Source organism: Osmerus eperlanus, chromosome 5, assembly GCF_963692335.1.
Source record: "Osmerus eperlanus chromosome 5, fOsmEpe2.1, whole genome shotgun sequence".
NCBI lineage: Eukaryota > Metazoa > Chordata > Actinopteri > Osmeriformes > Osmeridae > Osmerus > Osmerus eperlanus.
In genome coordinates this window covers 15,071,847-15,092,738 of record NC_085022.1, presented here as the reverse complement: position 1 = coordinate 15,092,738, position 20,892 = coordinate 15,071,847, and the positions used below count along the sequence as shown (strand labels likewise).

At 44.5% G+C, this 20,892-nt stretch overlaps 1 protein-coding gene across 3 annotated transcripts in view; it reads right to left on the bottom strand.

The window, feature by feature from the left end:
- Window positions 1-20,892, bottom strand: part of LOC134021251 (metabotropic glutamate receptor 8-like) — a 91,118-nt gene that overhangs the window by 25,688 nt on the left and 44,538 nt on the right. For all 3 annotated transcript variants that reach the window (XM_062461886.1, XM_062461884.1, XM_062461887.1), the window contains exons 4-6: window positions 4,377-4,512; window positions 3,342-3,496; window positions 2,679-2,816 (exon numbers count right to left, since the gene is read on the bottom strand). In XM_062461886.1, the coding sequence (XP_062317870.1) occupies window positions 2,679-2,816; window positions 3,342-3,496; window positions 4,377-4,512 (429 nt within the window). The remainder of the gene's footprint in view (window positions 1-2,678; window positions 2,817-3,341; window positions 3,497-4,376; window positions 4,513-20,892) is intronic.

The window sequence follows — 20,892 nt, the reverse complement described above, 5'->3', positions numbered from 1 at the left end:
AGCTCGTTTTTCTTCTTTTTTTTGTCAGTTTCTTTCGGTTCAAACTGCTTGGCCACGTTCACCACCAAATCCACAATCCGAATCCTGCCGGGTGCGTCGGACTAGTCTCTGAAGGAACAAGTGCCCTTGTTTCCAAAAAAGACCCGAACAATCATCAAGGATTACTTTTTTTTTTTTTTTTCACGCCCACCCCACTGCGAGGACATTGTAGTCAGCACAATGGCACTTTTTGGTGGACGAGCTGTGTGCTAAGCTAAGTGATGTGGAATTCATTCTGGAGCTGCTCCCCCCGGGCCCCTTGCGCTGTCTGTCTCAGTAGACCGAAGTGTGATGACTTCGTCTAATTTCCGGCGCAGCGAAAGTTATGGCGACACTTCGCGCTTGCTGGATCAAGGCGCATCTGGTTTCGTTTTTCTTATGGGGTAAGTGTTTTTTGTCAGGACACTCTGTGTTATTTATATATTTTTGTTGTCACGCCGTCGTGATTTGATGTCTGCCTTCCCCCTCTGCCCTTAAAATGTGTGATAATAATCAGAGGGGCTGGGTTGTGTGTTGTTGACAGACAAATCTATCAGCAGTGAAGTGTTATGTGCATCCTAGTGTAGATAAGATAAAGGGGGAGAGATAGACAGAGGGAGAGACAGAAAGAGAGAGGGGAAAATAAAGGGGGTGGGAGGAAGAGAGAAAACAGGAGAGAGAGAGAGAGTGCGGGGAAGAGAGCGCGAGAGAGGAGGGGGAAGGAGAGTGAGCCGGAGAGGACGGAAAGAGGGAATGAAAAGCAAGCGATACCCAGGAACGACAGCTCTGTAATTATTCACATTACTTCAAGTCGCTGTGTCAGAAAAATAAGCGCTGTTGTGGATATGGGCGAGGGACAGACGTCTGCGTTTGTGTACATTCTAGGAGAAAGGAAAGAGAGTGTCGAGGGACACAACCACATTACTACAGACATTCACAACCACATGCAAGACGAGAACAATGTAAGAAGGCCTAATGTATGAAAGTCATCAATGAATGTGCCATGGGGATGAATTATTGTTTTTAGGGTTCACACATGTAGAATGCACACACACGAGTGAAATAAGATTGGATACCCATGACTGCTTAAAACCCGAAATACACACAAGCACAAGTCACACACACACACACACACAGACACACACGCACAAATAGTCTTCCTCCTCTCTCCCCGGGGGTCTCCCATACCAACACATGGCAACACATTCTGTACAACTTGTCTCTGCCACATGGCCGATGCTGCCCATGGCTCTGTCAGACACCCTAAGGAGCACCTTGGGAGTCGGGTGGCTGAGCGGTTAGGGAATCGGGCTATTAATCAGAAGGTTGCCGGTTCAATTCCCGGCTGTGCAGAATGACGTTGTGTCCTTGGGCAAGGCACTTCACCCTACTTGCCTCGGGGGAATGTCCCTGTACTTACTGTAAGTCGCTCTGGATAAGAGCGTCTGCTAAATGACTAAATGTAAATGTAAGAGCCCCACAGAATGGAGACTCCCTCATCTAAATGGCAACAAACAAGGCCTCCTTGACCAAATTGTTGTTTTCAAACTAGAGTTATGAGTCAAGCTCAGTCTGAGGGGACGTCTATGAGGTTCCTGTGAGATAATGGCCTTCAGGTCTAACCACTTTAGATAGATACTTGAACAACATGTATGGGAGTCATTACACTCTAATGGGAGGCTGTACTGTACATGGGCAGCCACTGCTCTAATGCCGTCCTACAATCCTCTCTTATCTCACCAGGAAGTCTTGGTGCTGTGGCTACACAGACGGTTTGAGAGCCACATGTACAGTTCTAGAGAACCGGGTCACCTTCGCTGACAGTTCTGTCCGATATCACAAGTACTTTGAGCATGTGGGGACGCCGGTACAGTGTTGACACTTTGGCGGACAGACTCTGCTTTCTGTATTTCGGGCCTGCCGTCTCGGCAGTGGGTTGTTTAAACAGGCAGGGTTTGCGTTAGGGAAGCAAAGCCTTGTTTGTTCATGTACACAGTCTCTGTGATATTGCTGTGCCTAAATGTGGATGGTGAATGTCAATACTATTTAGACCTGGTGCTTTTGAGAGATGAGGTCTTGTTTTAGAGCTGTTCATGACTTTCAAGTTTTAGGACTTCGAAGGCTATACCATGAGTATGGAATCTGATACACTACCTCAAGTGTACTTAACCTTTACATGTTTGTACAGTACTGTTGCTACAGTATGATCCAATTTTAAGAAGGACATTTGAGTGTAATTCTTCCTATTGACAAATACTTCAGAACCAACAATGCAGACCTACTGTAAATCTACTCCCAAGCCAAATTTGGCTAATCTTACCATCCACCGTCATGTAATCAGTCTGTAATCAAGCTGGTCAATGTCTATATGTAACATAAAACATACATACAACATTTGCATTTATGGGACTTGTCCAAACCTTCACAGGATTGATGCTAGGATGTGGCGCTAGGCTGCGGCGCTAGGCTGCGGCGCTAGGCTGCGGCGCTAGGCTGCGGCGCTAGGCTGCGGCGCTAGGCTGCGGCGCTAGGCTGCGGCGCTAGGCTGCGGCGCTAGGCTGCGGCGCTAGGCTGCGGCGCTAGGCTGCGGCGCTAGGCTGCGGCGCTAGGCTGCGGCGCTAGGCTGCGGCGCTAGGCTGCGGCGCTAGGTTGTGGCGTACCTGTACATTTCTTAGGGCTCCCTGGACGCTTGCCATGCATGCCCAGCTTGCAGCTGAAGTTCTCCTCCCAGAACTCAGCAAACCACACATTCCGTCTGTTGTTGGAGAGGGAGCGGCTTCGGAAGTACCGGTCGAACGCTGCAGGCAGTGAAAAAGAATCAATGAGTGGAAACCAACTTCTGTGAGAAATCGGTGTGCATACTGAATATCTGATGGAAGAGTTCAACTCCTGTGTACAGGTATCGTCTACATTCAGTGCCAGTTGTAACGAATCGCATCTACTAATCTAATCTACAAATCTAATCCTGATATCAAATATGGTTACTGAAACAAAAGCAAAATATCAAAATTTACAGACAAGACAGGCCCATCTCTGTATTGGACTAGAGGGCTTTTTTTTCTTTATTGGCAAACCTGGGAGGTTTTACATTGCAATGAATCCAGTAAGTCCAATAAGTGATTACTATAAAAGTGTTGGGATTTCAGGCACTGTCCATTAATGTTTTTACCACTAATCAGTCTGATTTAAAAGCATTGAGACTGGCTTACTTTGTTTTGGAGTCACTCCATTTGGAATTTGTTTGGCTGGCATTCTGTAGTCTTCCGGGACGCTGCCACAACAATGTCGATCTAGTGAATTAAGCCAACGAGGCTTCTACTTACCGTCCACAGAGGCCCTCTTAGGGAGGATGGTGACGGCTCCCTCGGCCACCCTTTCCTGCCCCACCACCGGGGAGATCTTGGAGCCCCAGCTGTCCGAGCCAACCCACAGGAAGTGACCCGTCTGGTTGTTCCGCTTGGCGGCATCCAAGATACGCCTATGGGAAGAGAGACAGAGAGACCGGCCAGTGAGAGGAGAGAGAAGGTATTGGGTAGATTGGTGTCGAGAAGAGCAAATCCCATTCTTTCACAAGACCTAATCAAGTGAACCCCTGCCCACCCGAAACACCGAATCAAGCACACCTTGTCCAGAAATCTTCAACAAGTGACAACAAGATGCTTCTTTTACAGGGTTACCCTAAAGATAAAAGCTACAATGTCGTCCACGATAGGTAACTTTTGAGGTAGGATGTCATCAAATCAAGACAGATTACCGGAATGTGCAATGTCACTTCCTCTCTCATTTTCCTTTTCTCCCCTGTTCCTCAACTGAAAGACTGAAATATGGAACAACTGCAGGGCTTCAGTGAAGATTGTGAAACCTTAGGCTTCGGCTTAGTTCCTCAACCCTCTATCGAAGACAATTATCGAGGAGAGTTCACTCTCCTTGGGTAGCAGGTGTTTGAGGTGAGAAGCGTGGCAAAGTGCGTTCATATCAAACCTGAAATTATAACTGTAGATAAGCAGCACTTCTTAATTTCAGCTTAATCAGATCCAGCAGAGATAACCCTGAAACGATATGCATTGAAGAGAACTGAGGTTCAGGAGAGCTTTGACGCATGGGTCCTCTTAGCCCCGTGTTCTCAGAGTTAATCGAAACATCGTTATCTCAATCCTCAGTGAAGAGTTTGTGGATTAGCTGATGGAGTATAAACAATCTGGTCTTGACTTGCCTAGAGTGCAGTGATGGAGTGTGTGTGTGTGTGTGTGTGCAGTGCTGTGGGTGCTTGTGATTCTCTTCAGGTGCACCCGAGTGGGTTCATCAGCCAGCGTGTGTCTGTACAAAAGAGACGGAAAGAATGAGAGAGTGAGTCACACCTGATATCGTCCTCATTGGCAAACATGATCACGGCGCGGGCGTTGGGGGTCTCCAGAAGGCGCAGGATGAGCTTGTCAAACTCCCCCGGCTTCGGCTCCCTGGGGATCTTCAGCGACTGGGCGATACAAACGCCTCCTGGGAGAAGAGCAGATGCATAAGAGGGTGAGAGAGAGACAAAAAGAGAGGGAGGGAGGGAGGAGAAACTCACAGAGAGAGCAAGTGAAAGAAAAAGAGGGAGACTCAGAGAGAGAGTTAGACGGTTAGAGAGAGGCAGGGTTAGAAAGAGAGAGATAGGGAGATAGAGATTAATATTCTATAATGTGTTTTCACTTTTTCTGTATCCTTTTGAGTACAGATATAGACATGAAGTTCATACAGAAATATAATTGGAATGTAGGGAGACTGACAATATGGAAGAAAGAGATAGAGAAAGTGAGAGCAATGCCAACAGGAGAAAATGGAGGGGTGAGTTTATAGTGGAGAGTAACAGACAAATTAAGGGTGTAAAAAGAGCTAGGTGTCAGAAAGGGAAGGAAAGAGAGAGAGAGAGAGAGAGAGAGAGAGGGAGAGAGAGAGAGAGAGAGAGAGAGAGAGAGAGAGAGAGAGAGAGAGAGAGAGAGAGAGAGAGAGAGAGAGAGGGAGAGAGGGAGAGAGAGAGAGAGAAGTATGGGGAGTAAGAGGAGTCAAAAAGGCCAGGTGTCGTTTGAGAAAGAGAGGTGGGAGAGAGAAAATGATAGGTGTTGTGTGGGGTTGGAAGGGAGGAGGGAGTTGAGACAGATAAATGAAGAAGGTGAAAAGGAGAGGGCAGGATCGGGGAGGCTGAGGGCCCGATCTTGCACCCAGCGCAATTGACTTTGTCAACGACGCAAGTATCATTCCTAGTTTGCACTCGACGCAAAGCTGACTTTTCCCTCCACAGACGCACGTCGAAATGACCTTGCGCTCCCGTGGGCGGTTCAGTGAAAAAGGAGGCGTGTTCCGGTGCAAAAGTTCCCTGGTGCTATTTTGCAGTTTCCGAAAAACAATTCCGCCACTGACCAGGAAAAACGTGGTCTAAAGTCAATGGCGCATTATTCAGATGCTATTTTAAGGGCGCAAGCTTGGTCCGTGCACACTGCTGGTGAGGCCAGGGTCTTCTTTCTGCGAAGCTACGTTACATTGTTTTGATTTATGCCGTGTTACATTTCTTCAATGATTATAAAAAGATTTTCATGAGAAATCTCTATGTATGTGAACATGATTTGTAACAATTGTGCCAATTTTCTCCCACGCCTGTTTAACCGAAGCTAATTTGGGTGGGTTTCTTCTCCCATCTCCATCAGAATCAGAATTCGGTTTATTCGCCATGTAGCCTATGTTACACAAACACGGAATTTACTGTGGCAGGAAGGTGCAAACAATAAACATATACAGGTCTTAAATTAAGTAAAAAAGTACAATAGTTAAACTAATTCCTAGAACCAAACAATTAAAAAAATAAAATATAGGGTAGGCTATATAAAAATAAGAATAAGAATTTGAATGAGCAGCATGAGCGGGCAATTTAGTGCAATGAGAAAACTGCTCTGCCTTTCCCATACAATGTCACTTGTCTATCTGTTACGGCCCTGACTAAAACGTCGGTCTCCTTGGCTGTGAACTGCTCCTGGCGTGTGCCTGGCAAATCCGCCGTTATAATAGCAATCCGCCATGGAACAAGCGCTGCTCTTAAAGGGAATGTGAGATGACGCTCTGATTGGTTTATTGCACGTTACGCCCAAACCACACCCATTAGTAATGTAGCTACTTCGGACCTACCCATTTTAGATTTGCGCCAGGGACAAAGTCATTTATCCCGCCGGCAAAATAGCAACCGAGCCGGAGTCCCGCCCACAAAGTTACTTGCGCTTTGCAGTTTGGTACTTGCGTTTCAGATCGTCAAAATAGGGGGGTGAGAGTGAAAGGAAAAGTTAGGCTGAAAACATGAGATAGAGAAAAGCAGAGGGGAGAGATAGAGTGGAGGAACAGAAGACAGAGTGAATAGAATGCATTTTAAAAAGAAAGAGAGTGAGGGGTCACAACAGATAGAGAATTTAGACAATGGAAAGAAGACGAGAGAAAGAGCTAGGCCATTATTATCCGATTCCCTTGATGGAGACTTTCTCAGCATACTGATGAGATATTTAGGGAACAGAATGACAAAGTCCATCTCTGTTTCCATTCCACCTGGTCCAGAATACAAAAACACTTAGATCCTCATTACATGTGATGGTATCGTCAGACCTAAGTTTTCGAAAAACATCAGCAGTTGAAAAACATAATTAAAAAGTTTTGTGGCAAGGTCTCTTGTGAAACTGCTGAGAAAGTGGGTGAGACTTTCAGTCCATTATGTCCAGCAGTAGGCCATGGCTAACAGTAGGTAATGGCTAGCAGTAGGCTAGCTGTCCAGCAAGGATAGCAGTCAAAAAGGCTAGCATGAGGACACGGTTAGCAGTAGGATATTGGTTGTAGTAGGACATGGCTAGGAGTCAGACAGGCTACCAGTAGCACATGGTTAGCAGAAGGAGAGGCCTAGCAGACATGCCTACTGTAGCAGCCAGAAGCTAACATGGAACCCGTCGGCGTTTTTTAACGGGGATCTCTAGTAACACTGCATCGTTCTCAGATCACTCTATTAAATCATGAGAGCAGAGCGCTGCAACTTCAAGCGATGATCTCCCCTCTGGAAACCAATCTCTCCTTGTTACAGTCCATTTCATGAACATCTGGACCACTTTCATCTCCCCAGTGCCTCCCCAACAGAAGGCCCTTTGTCTGGGGAGACATCACCATGCATTACGGGTGTCCAAACACAACTCGGCTATTATGCCCTAAACGTATTCCCCTTCCAAGGGTAAACACCAATCTGCACCATGCTTTGGCATTCAGGTCATGCTTGGAAAAATGGTTATCCTTTATTTTGGATCATAATCCCTGTCATGATTATTTGAGGGAGCAGCAGTTTTAGGGGTTTGCATTCAAGTGGATGAGATGCACTATGACATTATGTGTGTGTGTGTGTGTGTTTGTCGGTTTGTCCTTATGTATTTCTGTATCTATAGGACTGTGCAGGCCTGAGCTTGATTGTTGGCGTGTGCGCGTGTGTGTGAGTAAGTTTTAGAGTGTGTTTAAGTGTGTTATGTGTGTGTTTGTCTTTGTGTCTGTTGCAATCGGATCGAATCTCGTGACAAAATCAAACTTCAAAGAGAACGCAACTGTGGTAGGAGATTAGCCGCCTGTGTCATGACAAAATGTTCCCCAAGTGAGCAAACACGGGTTAGGCCGTGACTTTGCGACTGGAAGTTGCCTCCAGCATCAGATCTCAAACCTGATTGCACTATACATCAAAGCTGAACTTCTATTAAAAGGGCAAAACAGATATCCCATCCCATTGTGTGGTCAACGTCATTAGGTATTCCGTGTAGATTTGACTGAGTACATGCAGTGCGCGATCTACCAACATGTTCAGAAGACTTACGACCTGAATCTACACCATCAGGCCAGCCTGTATGGAAAGAACATTTGTATTATATCTGGAACTTTGGTAGGAGCTGACGACAAACAAGCCCACATGCCGTTGATAAGAACAAGGAACGTTTAATTTCAGAGCACTATAGCCACCATTTGAACAATGCTAGGTAAATGAGTGTTGGAATATTATGTGAGAGTGTGCGTGTGTGCGTGTGTGCAGCCCACACGAATCCATTCGAATTTCTGAAGAGATTAATTGCGCCCTAATGGCCGGACGGATTCCCCCTGGCACAGTACAATGTAATTTAACAACTTAACGATCATGCCTCGCTCTGCCCCGCAAAACTGCAGAGCCCCTCGGCACTGTTAATATGCTGATTATTTTGTATCATTCAATCAAGCCTCTTTGTGTGACATAAATGACTCACGTCCCCTTTTGTGGCTTTGTGGAAATGACACGGTGAGGGGGCAGGAGTCATTTACAGGTGTGTTTTCACGACATCGAATAAATCACTTGATGAAAAAAAAAAAAGTGAACAGGTTTTCGGTGTGCATCAGCTCCTTGTTGATACCAGAGTGAATCAGATTCTCATGGTGTGACACCTCCTGCTGTTTTAGTGCTATCTCTCCTTTCCTCTTTGCACATTTATTATTAATGGAAGCCCTGTTGATTGGTTGGTAGGGGGGATGGGGATGAGGGGGAGATGGTGGAGGGAGGAGGTGGAGGGTGAGAAGGGGGGTGAAGGAGGGCCAGGGGAGGGGAGGTGGAGGTGTAGGGGGGGCAGGGAGACGCGGAGGGGGACAACGGGTAACATGCCCCCGCCACTGCAGTGGATCAGAACTTGTTTCGGAACTATTTGGACTCGACGCCAGAGTATCCAATTATAGAGCGGGTGTGATGGCGATGTCAAAAGGAAGGAAAAGGTGTTTAGCACTGCCTGTTGGAGCAGCGTGCTGTGATGCAATGTCTGTGTGAGCACGCCTACCATCACTCCAACTCAGCACAAACAATCCTGTTTTCACACCTTTGACTTGTCAGGGAGAGATGAAGAAGCTCTCTACCCAGGTAACTAGACTGACATTTCAAGAGATAACACTTTCCACATTCCCCTCACTTTGTGTGGCATGCAGTGTCTAATTTGTTTTTTTGCAGATATATACAGAACACGGAACTGGTAAAATGTCCATATTTCAATAAGCGAATGCATCTTATTTCCTGTGGGCGCCGCTAATGTGGCTGCCCACTGCTCCTGGCTGTCCTGGGAGGAGGGACAGTAGGACGGGACAAAAGCAGAGACGGATTTCTGTGGTGGACCCCCTGGCATGTGTGCGCTTCGCCACTCCCTGCACTTGTATGTGTGTCTGTGTGCCACATTTGTGAGAGGAATAAAGGATTCTTCTTCTCTTGTTTTGTTTCTTCCCATTGTATGCAATCATCCACGGTGTGGTTGTATAGCATTCTGCATACCAACGATGGAGCCTACAGTATTATGCCACAAAGCCACCCATTTCAGAATCAGAATCAGAATCAGGTTTATTCTATTTATTTATGTATTTTATACAAACACGGAATTTACTGCGGCAGGGAGGTGCAAAACACTAAACATATACAGATCTTAAATTAAGTAAAAGTACAAAAGTTTAACTATTTCTAAGAACTAAACAATCTAAGAATACAACAATTTAAATATAAAATAAAATATATATAAAAATAAGAATAATGAGCAGCGTGAATGGTCAACATAGTGCAATCGGATACTGAGATAAAGTGGCTTATGCATACTGAATTGCCGTTAGATGGACTTATAATAGTTAAATAAGTGAATGAATGTCAATGGGAGTCCTTGGCCTTGTTGAAGAGGCCAGTAGCAGATGGAAATAAACTGTTCTTATGGCGTGAGGTTTTGGTCCTGATGGACCGCAGCCTTCTGCCAGAGGGGAGTAGCTGGAACAGGGAGTGACCAGGGTGGGAGGGGTCGGCCACAATCTTCCTCGCACGCCTCAGGGTCCTCGAGGTGTGCAGGTCCTCGAGGGTAGGCAGATATCAGCAGATCACCTTCTCAGCAGTGCGGATGATACGCTGCAGTCTGCTCTTGTCCTTGGCAGTGGCAGCAGCGTACCAGATGGTGATGGAAGAGGTGAGGATGGACTCAATGATGGCTGTGTAGAAGTGCACCATCATTTTCTTTGGCAGGTTTAATTTCTTCAGCTGCCGTAGGAAGTACATCCTCTGTTGTGCTTTTTTGGTGAGGGAGCTAATGTTCAGTTCCCACTTGAGGTCCTGGGAGAGGATGGTGCCCAGGAAGCGGAAGGACTCCACAGTGTTGACTGGGGAGTCACACAGGGTGATGGGGGTGAGTGGGGCTGTATTCTTCCTGAAGTCCACAACCATCTCCACTGTCTTAAGAGCATTGAGCTCCAAGTTGTTCTGGCTACACCAGGTCACCAGGTTGTCAGCTTCCCACCTATAGTCAGACTCATCCCCGTCAGAGATGAGCCCAATAAGGGTGGTGTCGTCCGCAAACTTCAGAAGTTTGACAGACGGATGACTGGAGGTGCAGCTGTTGGTGTACAGGGAGAAGAGCAGAGGGGAAAGGACGCAGCCCTGAGGAGATCCGGTGCTGATGGACCGGGAGTCAGAGACTTGTGTTCCCAGCTTAACGCACTGCTTCCTGTCAGACAGGAAGTCTGTGATCCACCTGCAGGTGGAGTCGGGCACGTTCAGCTGGGAGAGCTTGTCCTGAAGCAGGGCAGGGATGATGGTGTTGAAGGCAGAGCTGAAGTCCACAAACAGGATCCTGGCATAGGATGCTGGGGAGTCCAGGTGCTGTAGGGTGAAGTGGAGGGCCATGTTAACGGCGTCATCCACAGATTTGTTGGCTCTGTAGGCAAACTGCAGTGGGTCCAGGAAAGGGTCTGTGATGGCTTTGAGGTGTGCCAGCACAAGGCGCTCAAAAGACTTCATTACCACAGAGGTCATGGCGACGGGTCTGTAGTCATTGAGTCCTGTTGGCCTTGGCTTTTTGGGCACAGGGATGATGGTGGAGGACTTGAGACAGGCTGGCACATGGCATGTCTCCAGGGAGGTGTTAAAGATGTAGGTGAACACCGGAGACAGCTGGTCAGCGCAGTGCTTGAGGGTGGCAGGAGAGACAGAGTCCGGCCCAGCTGCTTTGCGGGGGTTCTGCCTCTTGAAAAGTCTGTTAACTTCACCCTCCTGAATGGAGAGAGTTGTCACTGTAGAAGGGGTGAGGGAGGAGGCCCCGTGGGTGGGAAGGGGTAGATCAGGACAGTCCAATTGTCTTTCAAATCTACAGTAGAACTCATTCAGGTCGTTGGCCAGGCGGGAGTCGTTAGTGGAGTGGGGGGCTCTGGGCTTGTAGTTGGTGATCTGCCTGAGCCGTTAGCAGAGAACTGACGCTTCAGTCTCTCTGAGTACAGTCGTTTAGCCTCTCTCACCGCCTTGCTAAACCTGTTCTTCGACTCCTTGAATATGTCTCTATCCCCACTCCGAAATGCTTCCTCCTTCTCTGACCTCAACCTTCTGAGCTCTGCTGAGAACCAGGGCTTGTCGTTGTTGAAGTTCACCCTGGTGCGTGTTGGAATACAGCAGTCCTCACAGAAGCTGATGTATGATGTCACAGCCTCTGTGAGTTCATCCAGACTATTGGTAGCAGTCGTGAACATATCCCAGTCAGTACAGTCCAAGCACGCCCGCAGATCCTCCATAGCCTCACTGGTCCACTGTTTTGATGTCCTCACAACAGGTTTACAGAGCTTTAATTTCTGCCTGTATGCAGGAGTCAGATGGACCATGGTATGGTCAGAGTGACCCAGTGCTGCACGAGGGACGGCATGGTAGGCTCTACTGACTGTAGTGTAGCAGTGATCCAGAGTGTTCTCTTCTCTGGTTGGGCATTTGATGAATTTCAACTACAGTACACACCGTAGATAAACCCCAAACACTGCCACATTAAAAAACCTATTGGGCAGCATACTGCTACGACCCAGCCACACTCTATACTTTATGTGTACTCCTCATTTGCCTGTGAAGATTACATTTTCCCTCCAAAAAATAATAAAAAAATAAAGAAAAGGGAAGTTTACCACTGACATATCATTACTTCCAGTGCAGCCCCTTGGATGCACAACAGAACAAACCTTTGAAGTTCCACTGAGGCGGAGTTCCTGCCTCAATCAGACAAGGAAGTATGGTAGCAGGCATCTGACTTCTCAAGTTTTACCCCCCAGATCAACTTTTCCCATTTAATTGCCACTGAGAGATTTTGTTTTGGTCTGTCAGAGCCATCTCAGTCGTCTCTGTCGTGGAAGGAGAGGGAGTGAGCAAAAATGCACACTGGGACAGGGTTGCAAAGCTGCCGGAATCTTGCTCACAGCTTTCCCTATGTGCTTATTTTGACTTGTACTGTTTCAGTAAAGCACAGTGCATCAGAAACAAGCAGTCCCTGCCCCCGACCCCACCTCTCAACCCTCGCACAACCCGCCTACAGGCTCTCAAGTCTAGAAGGCCTTCACTGGGATTGTCTGAGCCGAGCTACCTTTTAGAGGTGAGTTGAAAAGGACTTGTGAAGAACAGACCCAGTGTTTGTAGGGCGAATTTGAGCAGATAGCATTTCTCTTTCTTTGAGGCTCGCGGTTGGATCAGCGCTGCAGTGTGCCGTCTGCAGTCTAAAGCACCCTCGTCTCTGGGTACAGAGTGGTGAGTTGGCAGAATACCGCACTGACATCCTACCCCTCTGAAGCCCCTTCAGCCCAAACATTCTCAGATGTCTGAGAGCGAAATTACTCCGACAACCCACACTCTCTCAACCCACCGCCTCTCCAGTCACACAAAACCAACATTCTAACGTTCATCATCATCATCATAAAAAAATACTTGTGCTGAGAAATACAATGCAAGTGCTTGATACATAGTCACAGAACACTGGACTTTAGGCTCTTATTGCTTGGGTACCGCAATAATATTCTCACTTGGAAATGCCATTTGTACTGCCACACAATGCTTTTTCCTTATATATGATAAGATGGTAAATGGCTAGTGTCATGTCTAATTTTCAGGGTGCAAAAAAGAGTGTGCCTATGAATATGTTAGTGGAGCTGTAATAGCTCCTCTAAAGCTTTCCCCCCTTGGCTTTGTCGGTTTAATGTTTTGCGATTTTGCGCATTGGCACATGTTCATATTTATAATAGAGTCAGGTGGCTGAGCGGTTAGGGAGTCGGGCTAGTAATCTGAAGGTTACCGGTTCGATTCCCGGCTCTGCAAAATGACGTTGTGTCCTTGGGCAAGGCACTTCACCCTACTTGCCTCGGGGGGGAATGTCCCTGTACTTACTGTAAGTCGCTCTGGATAAGAGCGTCTGCTAAATGTAAATAATAATACCTTCAATTGAAACGTTAGACTGTAGTTGCCTACACTGTAGCGGTTGGTTGCTATATTTGCATGCAAATGAGATTTGATTTACTTTACTGTCAGAGAGAGGGGACAAACTGACTCTTCGATTCACAATTCAACAATTTAGGTAGTGGTGTCACGTTGCTCAAATATTTTCCATTCCAAACCAGAATATCTGGAGTAATTACAGTATCTATAGCAGCAAGGAGAACAGATAGTGTTTCTACTATCTGTCTTAAGGATTAATAGCACAACAGAAACATCCAGAAACATCCAGCCTAGACTGTATCCTGGGGGGTATCTGTTTGGATCTAATTAAATATCTGCTCATAGCTTTCAGCTACCTCATCTGTGTCCACTGATAAATTGGTGATGACAACCACTTTTGATTGTAAATTGAATAAGGCTGTAGGTGTAAGATAGTTCCAAGCCTGCCCTGCCTAGACAGACAGAGAGATGGAGAAGGAGACAGAGGTTGACACCACAGTAGATCTGTCAGCAAATCCTCCACAGTAAGGATGTTAATGTTATTTCACGTACTATTTGAAAAAGGACAGCCGTGTCATCCAGTTCAGCAAAAAGATGACTTATGGAGGGTCGAAACCTCTAACTGAGCCGTACCATCTGTCTGCAGTTCACTCTCTCATCACATCCTCAGCACCTAGCTTAGCCTTGTGTGCTGCGCCCTTTTAATTCCCTATCTATGTCACCTCAGCCCTACCAGCAACCACAGTTGCTGGCATTTTAAGATATTCTGTCACAGGTATTTGAAACTGAATCACTTCTATTTCAAATGTATGGTGTTTTGGGGGCCTGTAGAAAAAGTGATTGGAAGGAGAAGGGAGAACTCCTCCAGAGGTGATGGTTCAGGTAGAAACCTGATGCTGCCCCTTTTCCTTGCCTCCATCTGAAATGTTCGTTTGGTTTTCTTATCTGGCCTCTGGGCAGTGTGGTCCCTTAAACAGATTCAACAGTCCATGAAAGAGACAAGATTTCACTGCAATTCCCAAAAGACTTGGTGTTGTCAAGCGTGACACACAATAAGTGTTGTAGCTCTTTCGTCGTGACACTCAAGAGAAAACTCCAATGTATATCAGAGAAGCTGAAATACACAATGACACTGTTTTCCTGGGTCTTTTTCCTTGTCCTCTGTGGGGGTTTAGGTTGGTTTAGGTGCAGTTATATGAGTGTATGTGATATTGCTTATTAAAAAAGGACCATATGAATAAAGTTTGATTGTATCCAATCTGACACTGCTAACAATGCACTTGTGTCACAGATAGCAACATGAGTGAGCTTATTACATCAATTAGTCACAGGTATATGATTATTGTCCTTTGGGTGTGGGGTTGGAAGAACATTTCTGTGGTTGGGTATCCTTGCTGAAATATAGAGTTAATACAATTAAAACATTTGTGGGAAGTGTGGACCGGTTGCATTAGCCTGGTTCTAACCGGCCCCTTTTACATTTCATTTGTACAGAGGGTCTGGGATCGCTCCATTGACAAGCGTTAACTTCCTTTAAGGCGGGTATTCTGTTGAAGTTTAAAACTATTGGATCTGCCCAGAGCCACTCTGATCTGCCATAACCAATCACTAGCGTTTGCCTTAGACAACTCCTTCACCACTACTGTAACGGAGCTAGCTGCCGTAGCTTGAAAATCAAACATCAATTTTGACCGTCATGCATGGCATGACGGTCAAAATTCAAAAACTATCTAATCTGCCATGACCATGAATATATCAACTTATCGCCTCTTGCTAGGAACTTGTTTCCCATCTGAAACCTTTTTCTGGAAAGGTGAAACCTAAAGATCTAACCTGATAGCTGAGAAGGAATATCCTCAGTTTTATGGGGAAACCCCTCAGGAACTATTGCCGCAGGCATGTTACATTTCAGAGTTGAATTTCACTATTAGTCAGGCAGTAATATGTAACTCCTATCAGATTATTTGATGGATACCCTCATAACATTTCAATATGATTATTATTTCACCGCATCCATGATGGAGACAGAGAGAGGGTTACATATTCATGAGCAAAGCTTTGGTTACAAGGTCTGTTGAGCCCTCTCTTCTAGGATCCACATTATGCACTAGCAGATCTGCAGACACTACATTGCGATGCAAAACAAGACGCTGTCCCTATCATGGACGCTGCACAGCATCAAATACTCCCAGCGTTTCCTTATCCCACATTAATTCTAACGATGCTCTCTGTCACAGAGCGAGATCATTTTGAAATGATTCAGTATTCATGAGCGCTGTAGTGTCAGAATTTTTACTGAGATAGTGATAAACCAACCAACATGATGGGTGACATATATATATATATATCATAAAATATAATATGCGGGCAGATCTTTTGTCATCATTGTCATAGTTCTCCCTCATGCCCCCGTTAGTCAACCAGTTTCCTCTACAGAAACAGGACCTAGTGAGTAGGTGTTAAGGAGTTGAAATCTTGCCCATTTTCAACTCTATGAAGTCCCCTTTCTATAAAACACCACACCATCTCAAACAAATTGCCGTGATAAATCTGGTGGCTTCTTAAACCTAATTGTTCTGCTCTCCTGCGTTGCCATACCTTAATACATATCAGTAGACTGATATTATTCATGATGACAGAACAAACTGAAGAATAGAACTCAACTGTATTAGTTGTACTCAAAGGTCAGAGGGAAACTGATATGTCAGAAGGACCAGCATGGAGATATTAAACTCATACACATACAGTACATAAATTCAATAAAATATCAATTGATCATATCTTCAGTTGAATGTTTGTCTTCCCATCAAAACTCAGTGGACCTCAGGGTCATTTTACATAACTATAGAAAAGGCATGCGAACACGTGTACAATATACACAGACACAGACACACACATAAGGAAAATGTGCCAATATAAGACATGGGACTGCACTTCTGGCTCCCACGAATGAGATTAGGATGTTGCCACTGCCTCTTGTTGGTTAAGGATTGATTTCCACGGGCTACATTAAGCTCTGAGAGCACATATCTATCGTGGGCCACAGTGTGGGAGCATTGCATCCAAAGCCAGCAATTTGTCACTCCTCAAACAGAGCCCTGCGGTTCGCTAGCAGTACCTCAATTCTTTGCTGCCGACAAAGTCACCACCCAAGGTTTAGAATATTATTCAGAAACACTCTGTGAGTGTCGACAGGGAAGAAATGCATATGGGATCTTGAGAGGTTCCTCTGGACTCCCTCTGAGCAGAGCTGAGATTTTCATTAAGTACGAGCAGGACGAAACTTCAGGGAAGACATCCACCCAATGAAGCTGCCAAGACTTTGAGAGGAGAGAGCTCGAGAGAAACCAAGACAAGTTGAAGGGAGGGGATCTATTGAAACTGGTTTCCAGAGGGATAATCCTTGAACCGCTCAAGTGGAGTATTGGAAGTCCTCTCAGGAACGACAGCTAGGGTCGGAGGTCAGATTGAAACCAACCTCTAAACACAAGTTCTTCCTCGACGTATTGAAAGCAAGTGTGCCCAGATTGTCTGCTCCAGTGTTATCTCCTTGTCAAGCTACGTCGGACATCCTGTTGCTATTTGACAGATATCACTATCTTGCTTTTAGGTTCTTATCTGACAAGAAGTGTAGCCTATAAAGTCAAAATGATCTTTGGGAGACCATGAAGTTGCTTGCGTTGCTCTTGAATGATGCAGTCGTTCTTACACGTTTATTGGGTGTTTACAGCTATAGGCGTGTTACATGTCCCCATGGCTGTTTGGGTTGTGGATACTCATAAAAAAAGTTATTGTTCTCGTTTCTATCTTAGTGACCAATCACCATGTTTGTGTTGCCTCCTGTGCAGGTGTATTAGAAAAGGTAAAAACACCTGCTTTAGAAAACACATTAGACTGGATTTTACTTTAATATCCTGTGGCTCTTTCGTTTACTAGAACAAAAGAAAGAGACATCTTTGTAAGAGAAGGAGGGCTATCAAAATACCAATAAGTAACTGGACAACTCTAAGTGATACAGTGTAATAGAATCATAAGTTATCGTTGAAACAATCCACTGAAAAGACCTTTGAATTCATGGTTTGCCATGGAAACCACCATTAATTAATTTATGGCTGCACAGCTTCTGCTAGGGAGGCATGAAGCAGGCAGTCATTATGAGGAGCATGCCTACTCAAGGCCTTCATTTCCCATCTTTGAGGACGTTCACTTTGAAGAATGAAAGGTTGCTGAATAGAGATGGAAAGAAAAGGTTTAAAGTCCTTTAAAAACCCAAACTATGTGAGGGCAAGGCACAGGTTGAAAAGTCACCTACTCTGCAAGAACCTATTGTGAAAACGTTGTTCTCTTGTTCTCACAAAGATGGAAGTGGTGTTTCAAACTCAGGAGGTGGCAAGACCAAAAATCCATACTCTTCATTATTTTATTCTTATTACTGCATAACGACAATTCATTTAAATCTGGTGTGTTGGAGCAGGGAAACATCTAGAACATACAGGACAGTGGGCCCGGAAGACCAGGGCTGACTAGCTAAATCCCCCAACACAGATGGAGGAACACAAATATGACTTATTTTGCAAATAGTGGGCCTTTTCTTCCCCTCTCTTGGTAGCTGTGTGCTTTTCCATGTTTGCTATGTTTTTTCCCATTGATAAGCTATTTATGTGTTGTCATTACTGCATTTCTGTTAACATTTAACTGAACAAGAAGTGTGGATCCAATTGAGACAGAACCTTCAGTTCTTCTTCAGGGTTAATCCCCTCTGAGATCATACAGCTGGATAATCACTGTACTGTTCAGAAGCAAAGTCTGTGAGATGGTATATATAGACCTCTGTGAGACTGGCTGTTCCACACAAGAAAAGTATATGAGCGCTCCCATCTGCAGACCTATAATAGGGAGCTATCTCAAACATATGTGAAAATAAGCTTGAGTCACGTTTGACAGACATGTTTCCAGAAAATTCCTGCAGCAAATCTTGTAGAGTTCCCCCGGAGGCTTGCTGCATGAGTTGGCCAGAGATTTGCCCAAAGTTCACCTAAAAGGCTAAATTGCACATGGAAAACATGAGTTTGTCGCAAATTTGCAAGAACCAGTTGACCAGAAGCTAAGGGTAACATTCTGAAATCTCCAGCCTGCCCTTGTGTGTATTCACTGAAAAGGAAAGACTAAGGATGGATTTAAACAAGCTGGCTACTAAATTACACACAATTACAAGAGTTAAAAACCATGTAAATGTATTCATAAAGTAAAGACATTGCATTCTGAGGAAATAGTAAGTCTGTGAAAAAATAAAAATAAAAATCCCCAGCAGACTAAGTCACTTGTGAGTATAAGTTCAAGAGAAGGACACTTACTTAAGGAACTGACTTGCAAGAGAGTTGTCTGAATTGTGTAAGAAAGCAGCAACAAGAATATATCAGTTCCCTTTCATGTCGGTCTGCCCGCCCCCCTCCCCCTTCACTATTTCATGAACATATCACCCCCCTTTTGGCTCGTTACAAATAAGTCATTGTAAACATTACTACCTTTGACCTCTCCTCGTTTAATGTGTTTTAATTGCTGCTGAAGATCCCTCATTACTGAGTTGATGCCTCACTCTGCTTGACTGTCGTCTCATTAAACCTTGCTTCTGTGGAAGACAAAAGAAGTTTGTGTTTACGATGAGACTGGGCAATGATACGTGATGTAACACAACGAAATCCTGTGTCTTGGGAGTCTTGTCAAGGTCGTTCCTCTTGTACAATCATTCAACATTAAAGTGTTTCAACAGATCAAGAGCTAAAACTCATCAGATAGAAGCAGTTAAATTTTATTGCACTAAAGGTTTCTCAGAGATTACAGAAGTCACAGATGTGTCACGAAACATAGATACTGAAATACTAAGAAGTTGATGATAATTGTGAATCCCACTTGTTTTAAGTTGCATAACTCAACTATCGAAAAAGGATTAAAATCAGAGTTGGGGTGAAAGATATTAAAGCCACACAAAGGACCCCACCATCAGCACTAGCGATAAAGCTAATTAGAAGATGGATATTAAACTTGATAATGCTTAACACCTAAAATGGTTGGCACCTAAGACAAACATTAACACCTTCAAGTCAAGCATAATTCACACATAGATATGAACTAAAGAGAGGGTTGCCGCAGGCATGTGTTTCACCATTGTGAAATACAGCCGGCTACCATGATTTGGCATTGTGAGAAAGAGAAGCCATTATTAAATGACTTGTTTCATTAAACACTATAATATGTATGCTCTCTGCAGAACAAGAGGAGGTCCATTTCTCAAGAGGTGTTTGCAAACCTTTCTAAAGAACATAATTGATGCACAGTGAGTGACTCCAGGAATATGGTACTTTGCAAACCTCAGGCAGAAGGGGTTGTTTGATACAAGGACCGTAATTGTAAAATAAAGGGAATCCGTTCATATTAAGACTCTTCTAGAAAAACGTTCCCTCAAAAACACTGCATGTCCTCGTCTTCCCTATACATTCTTTGTGCAAATGTTTCGTGCAGTACAAGTATCTTTTTAGTGAGTGAGACAATAAAACTGACTGTGAGCAATCAATTTCCTTTTACATTTACCGGATTGAAAATACAGTAATTCACATAAAATATCCCTTATCTATAACACACTTGCTCAGTGCTTAAGTTCTTATTTTCCTCTGAGAACCTGATATGTAGTGAACAATAACACCTTCATCAATTACCAGGAAAAAGATTGCGATATATATTATCGTAATCCTTTCGCGAAACAAATAAACGGGCAAATAAAAATAGATTTGTCAATACAGTGAACCAAGAACAACTCAGGGTCCGTAAGTGGTCACTGACGGTAAATGTCAGCAGACTAATGGGCTAGCATGAGCTTGCTACTTGGGTATAGGTTACACAGGCACCTTTGAGCTGTGGCACATAACTACATATTTGGAAAGAACACAGCATTTCAAAAAGATACCTCATAAAATCCTGTTTGTCTTTGTAAATACCAATTGTCCACTCTGCTTGGCAATTAAATGAATTAGTGAACAAAAGATCAAGTCCAGTTGGTTTTCCTTATCAGCTCTATGTAAATTAAATGATTTCTAAATCACATGAATGGAGGGAGGTGTGGGAGTAATGAGGAAGTTTCTCTCGCTCTGAATATTTTTGAAACTCTGGGAAACATTGAGTTTTCTAATTATTCAGAACTCATCGACAATAGATCTATGGTGGAACTAATTGGAACACATACTTTCTCCCACAGTGTCTAACTATGCTTTCTCTTCTGAAAAGCTCAGTTTCTCCCTTACAGCCACGCATTTTCATGTTTTCACTTTCATGAGAATCAGATATCAGATTTTTGTCTCCCTTAGGATCATTTTGCATATTATATTACTGCACTAGCCCAGTGTAGCATACTAACTTGTTATCTTCTGGAATATGTTGTTTTTAATAACAGTTGGTTGGAACTGAAATCCAGATACAGTAAGAAAGCATGAATTTATATCGATCTATACAGTACACACACACATACACATGCAGAATATACAAAACAGTTGAAATTTGTTTCTATGTCAACCCTGATATTGAGGGACTGTGCCACCATTTGAAGGGTTATTGTGCATGCAGTCTGTAGGTCT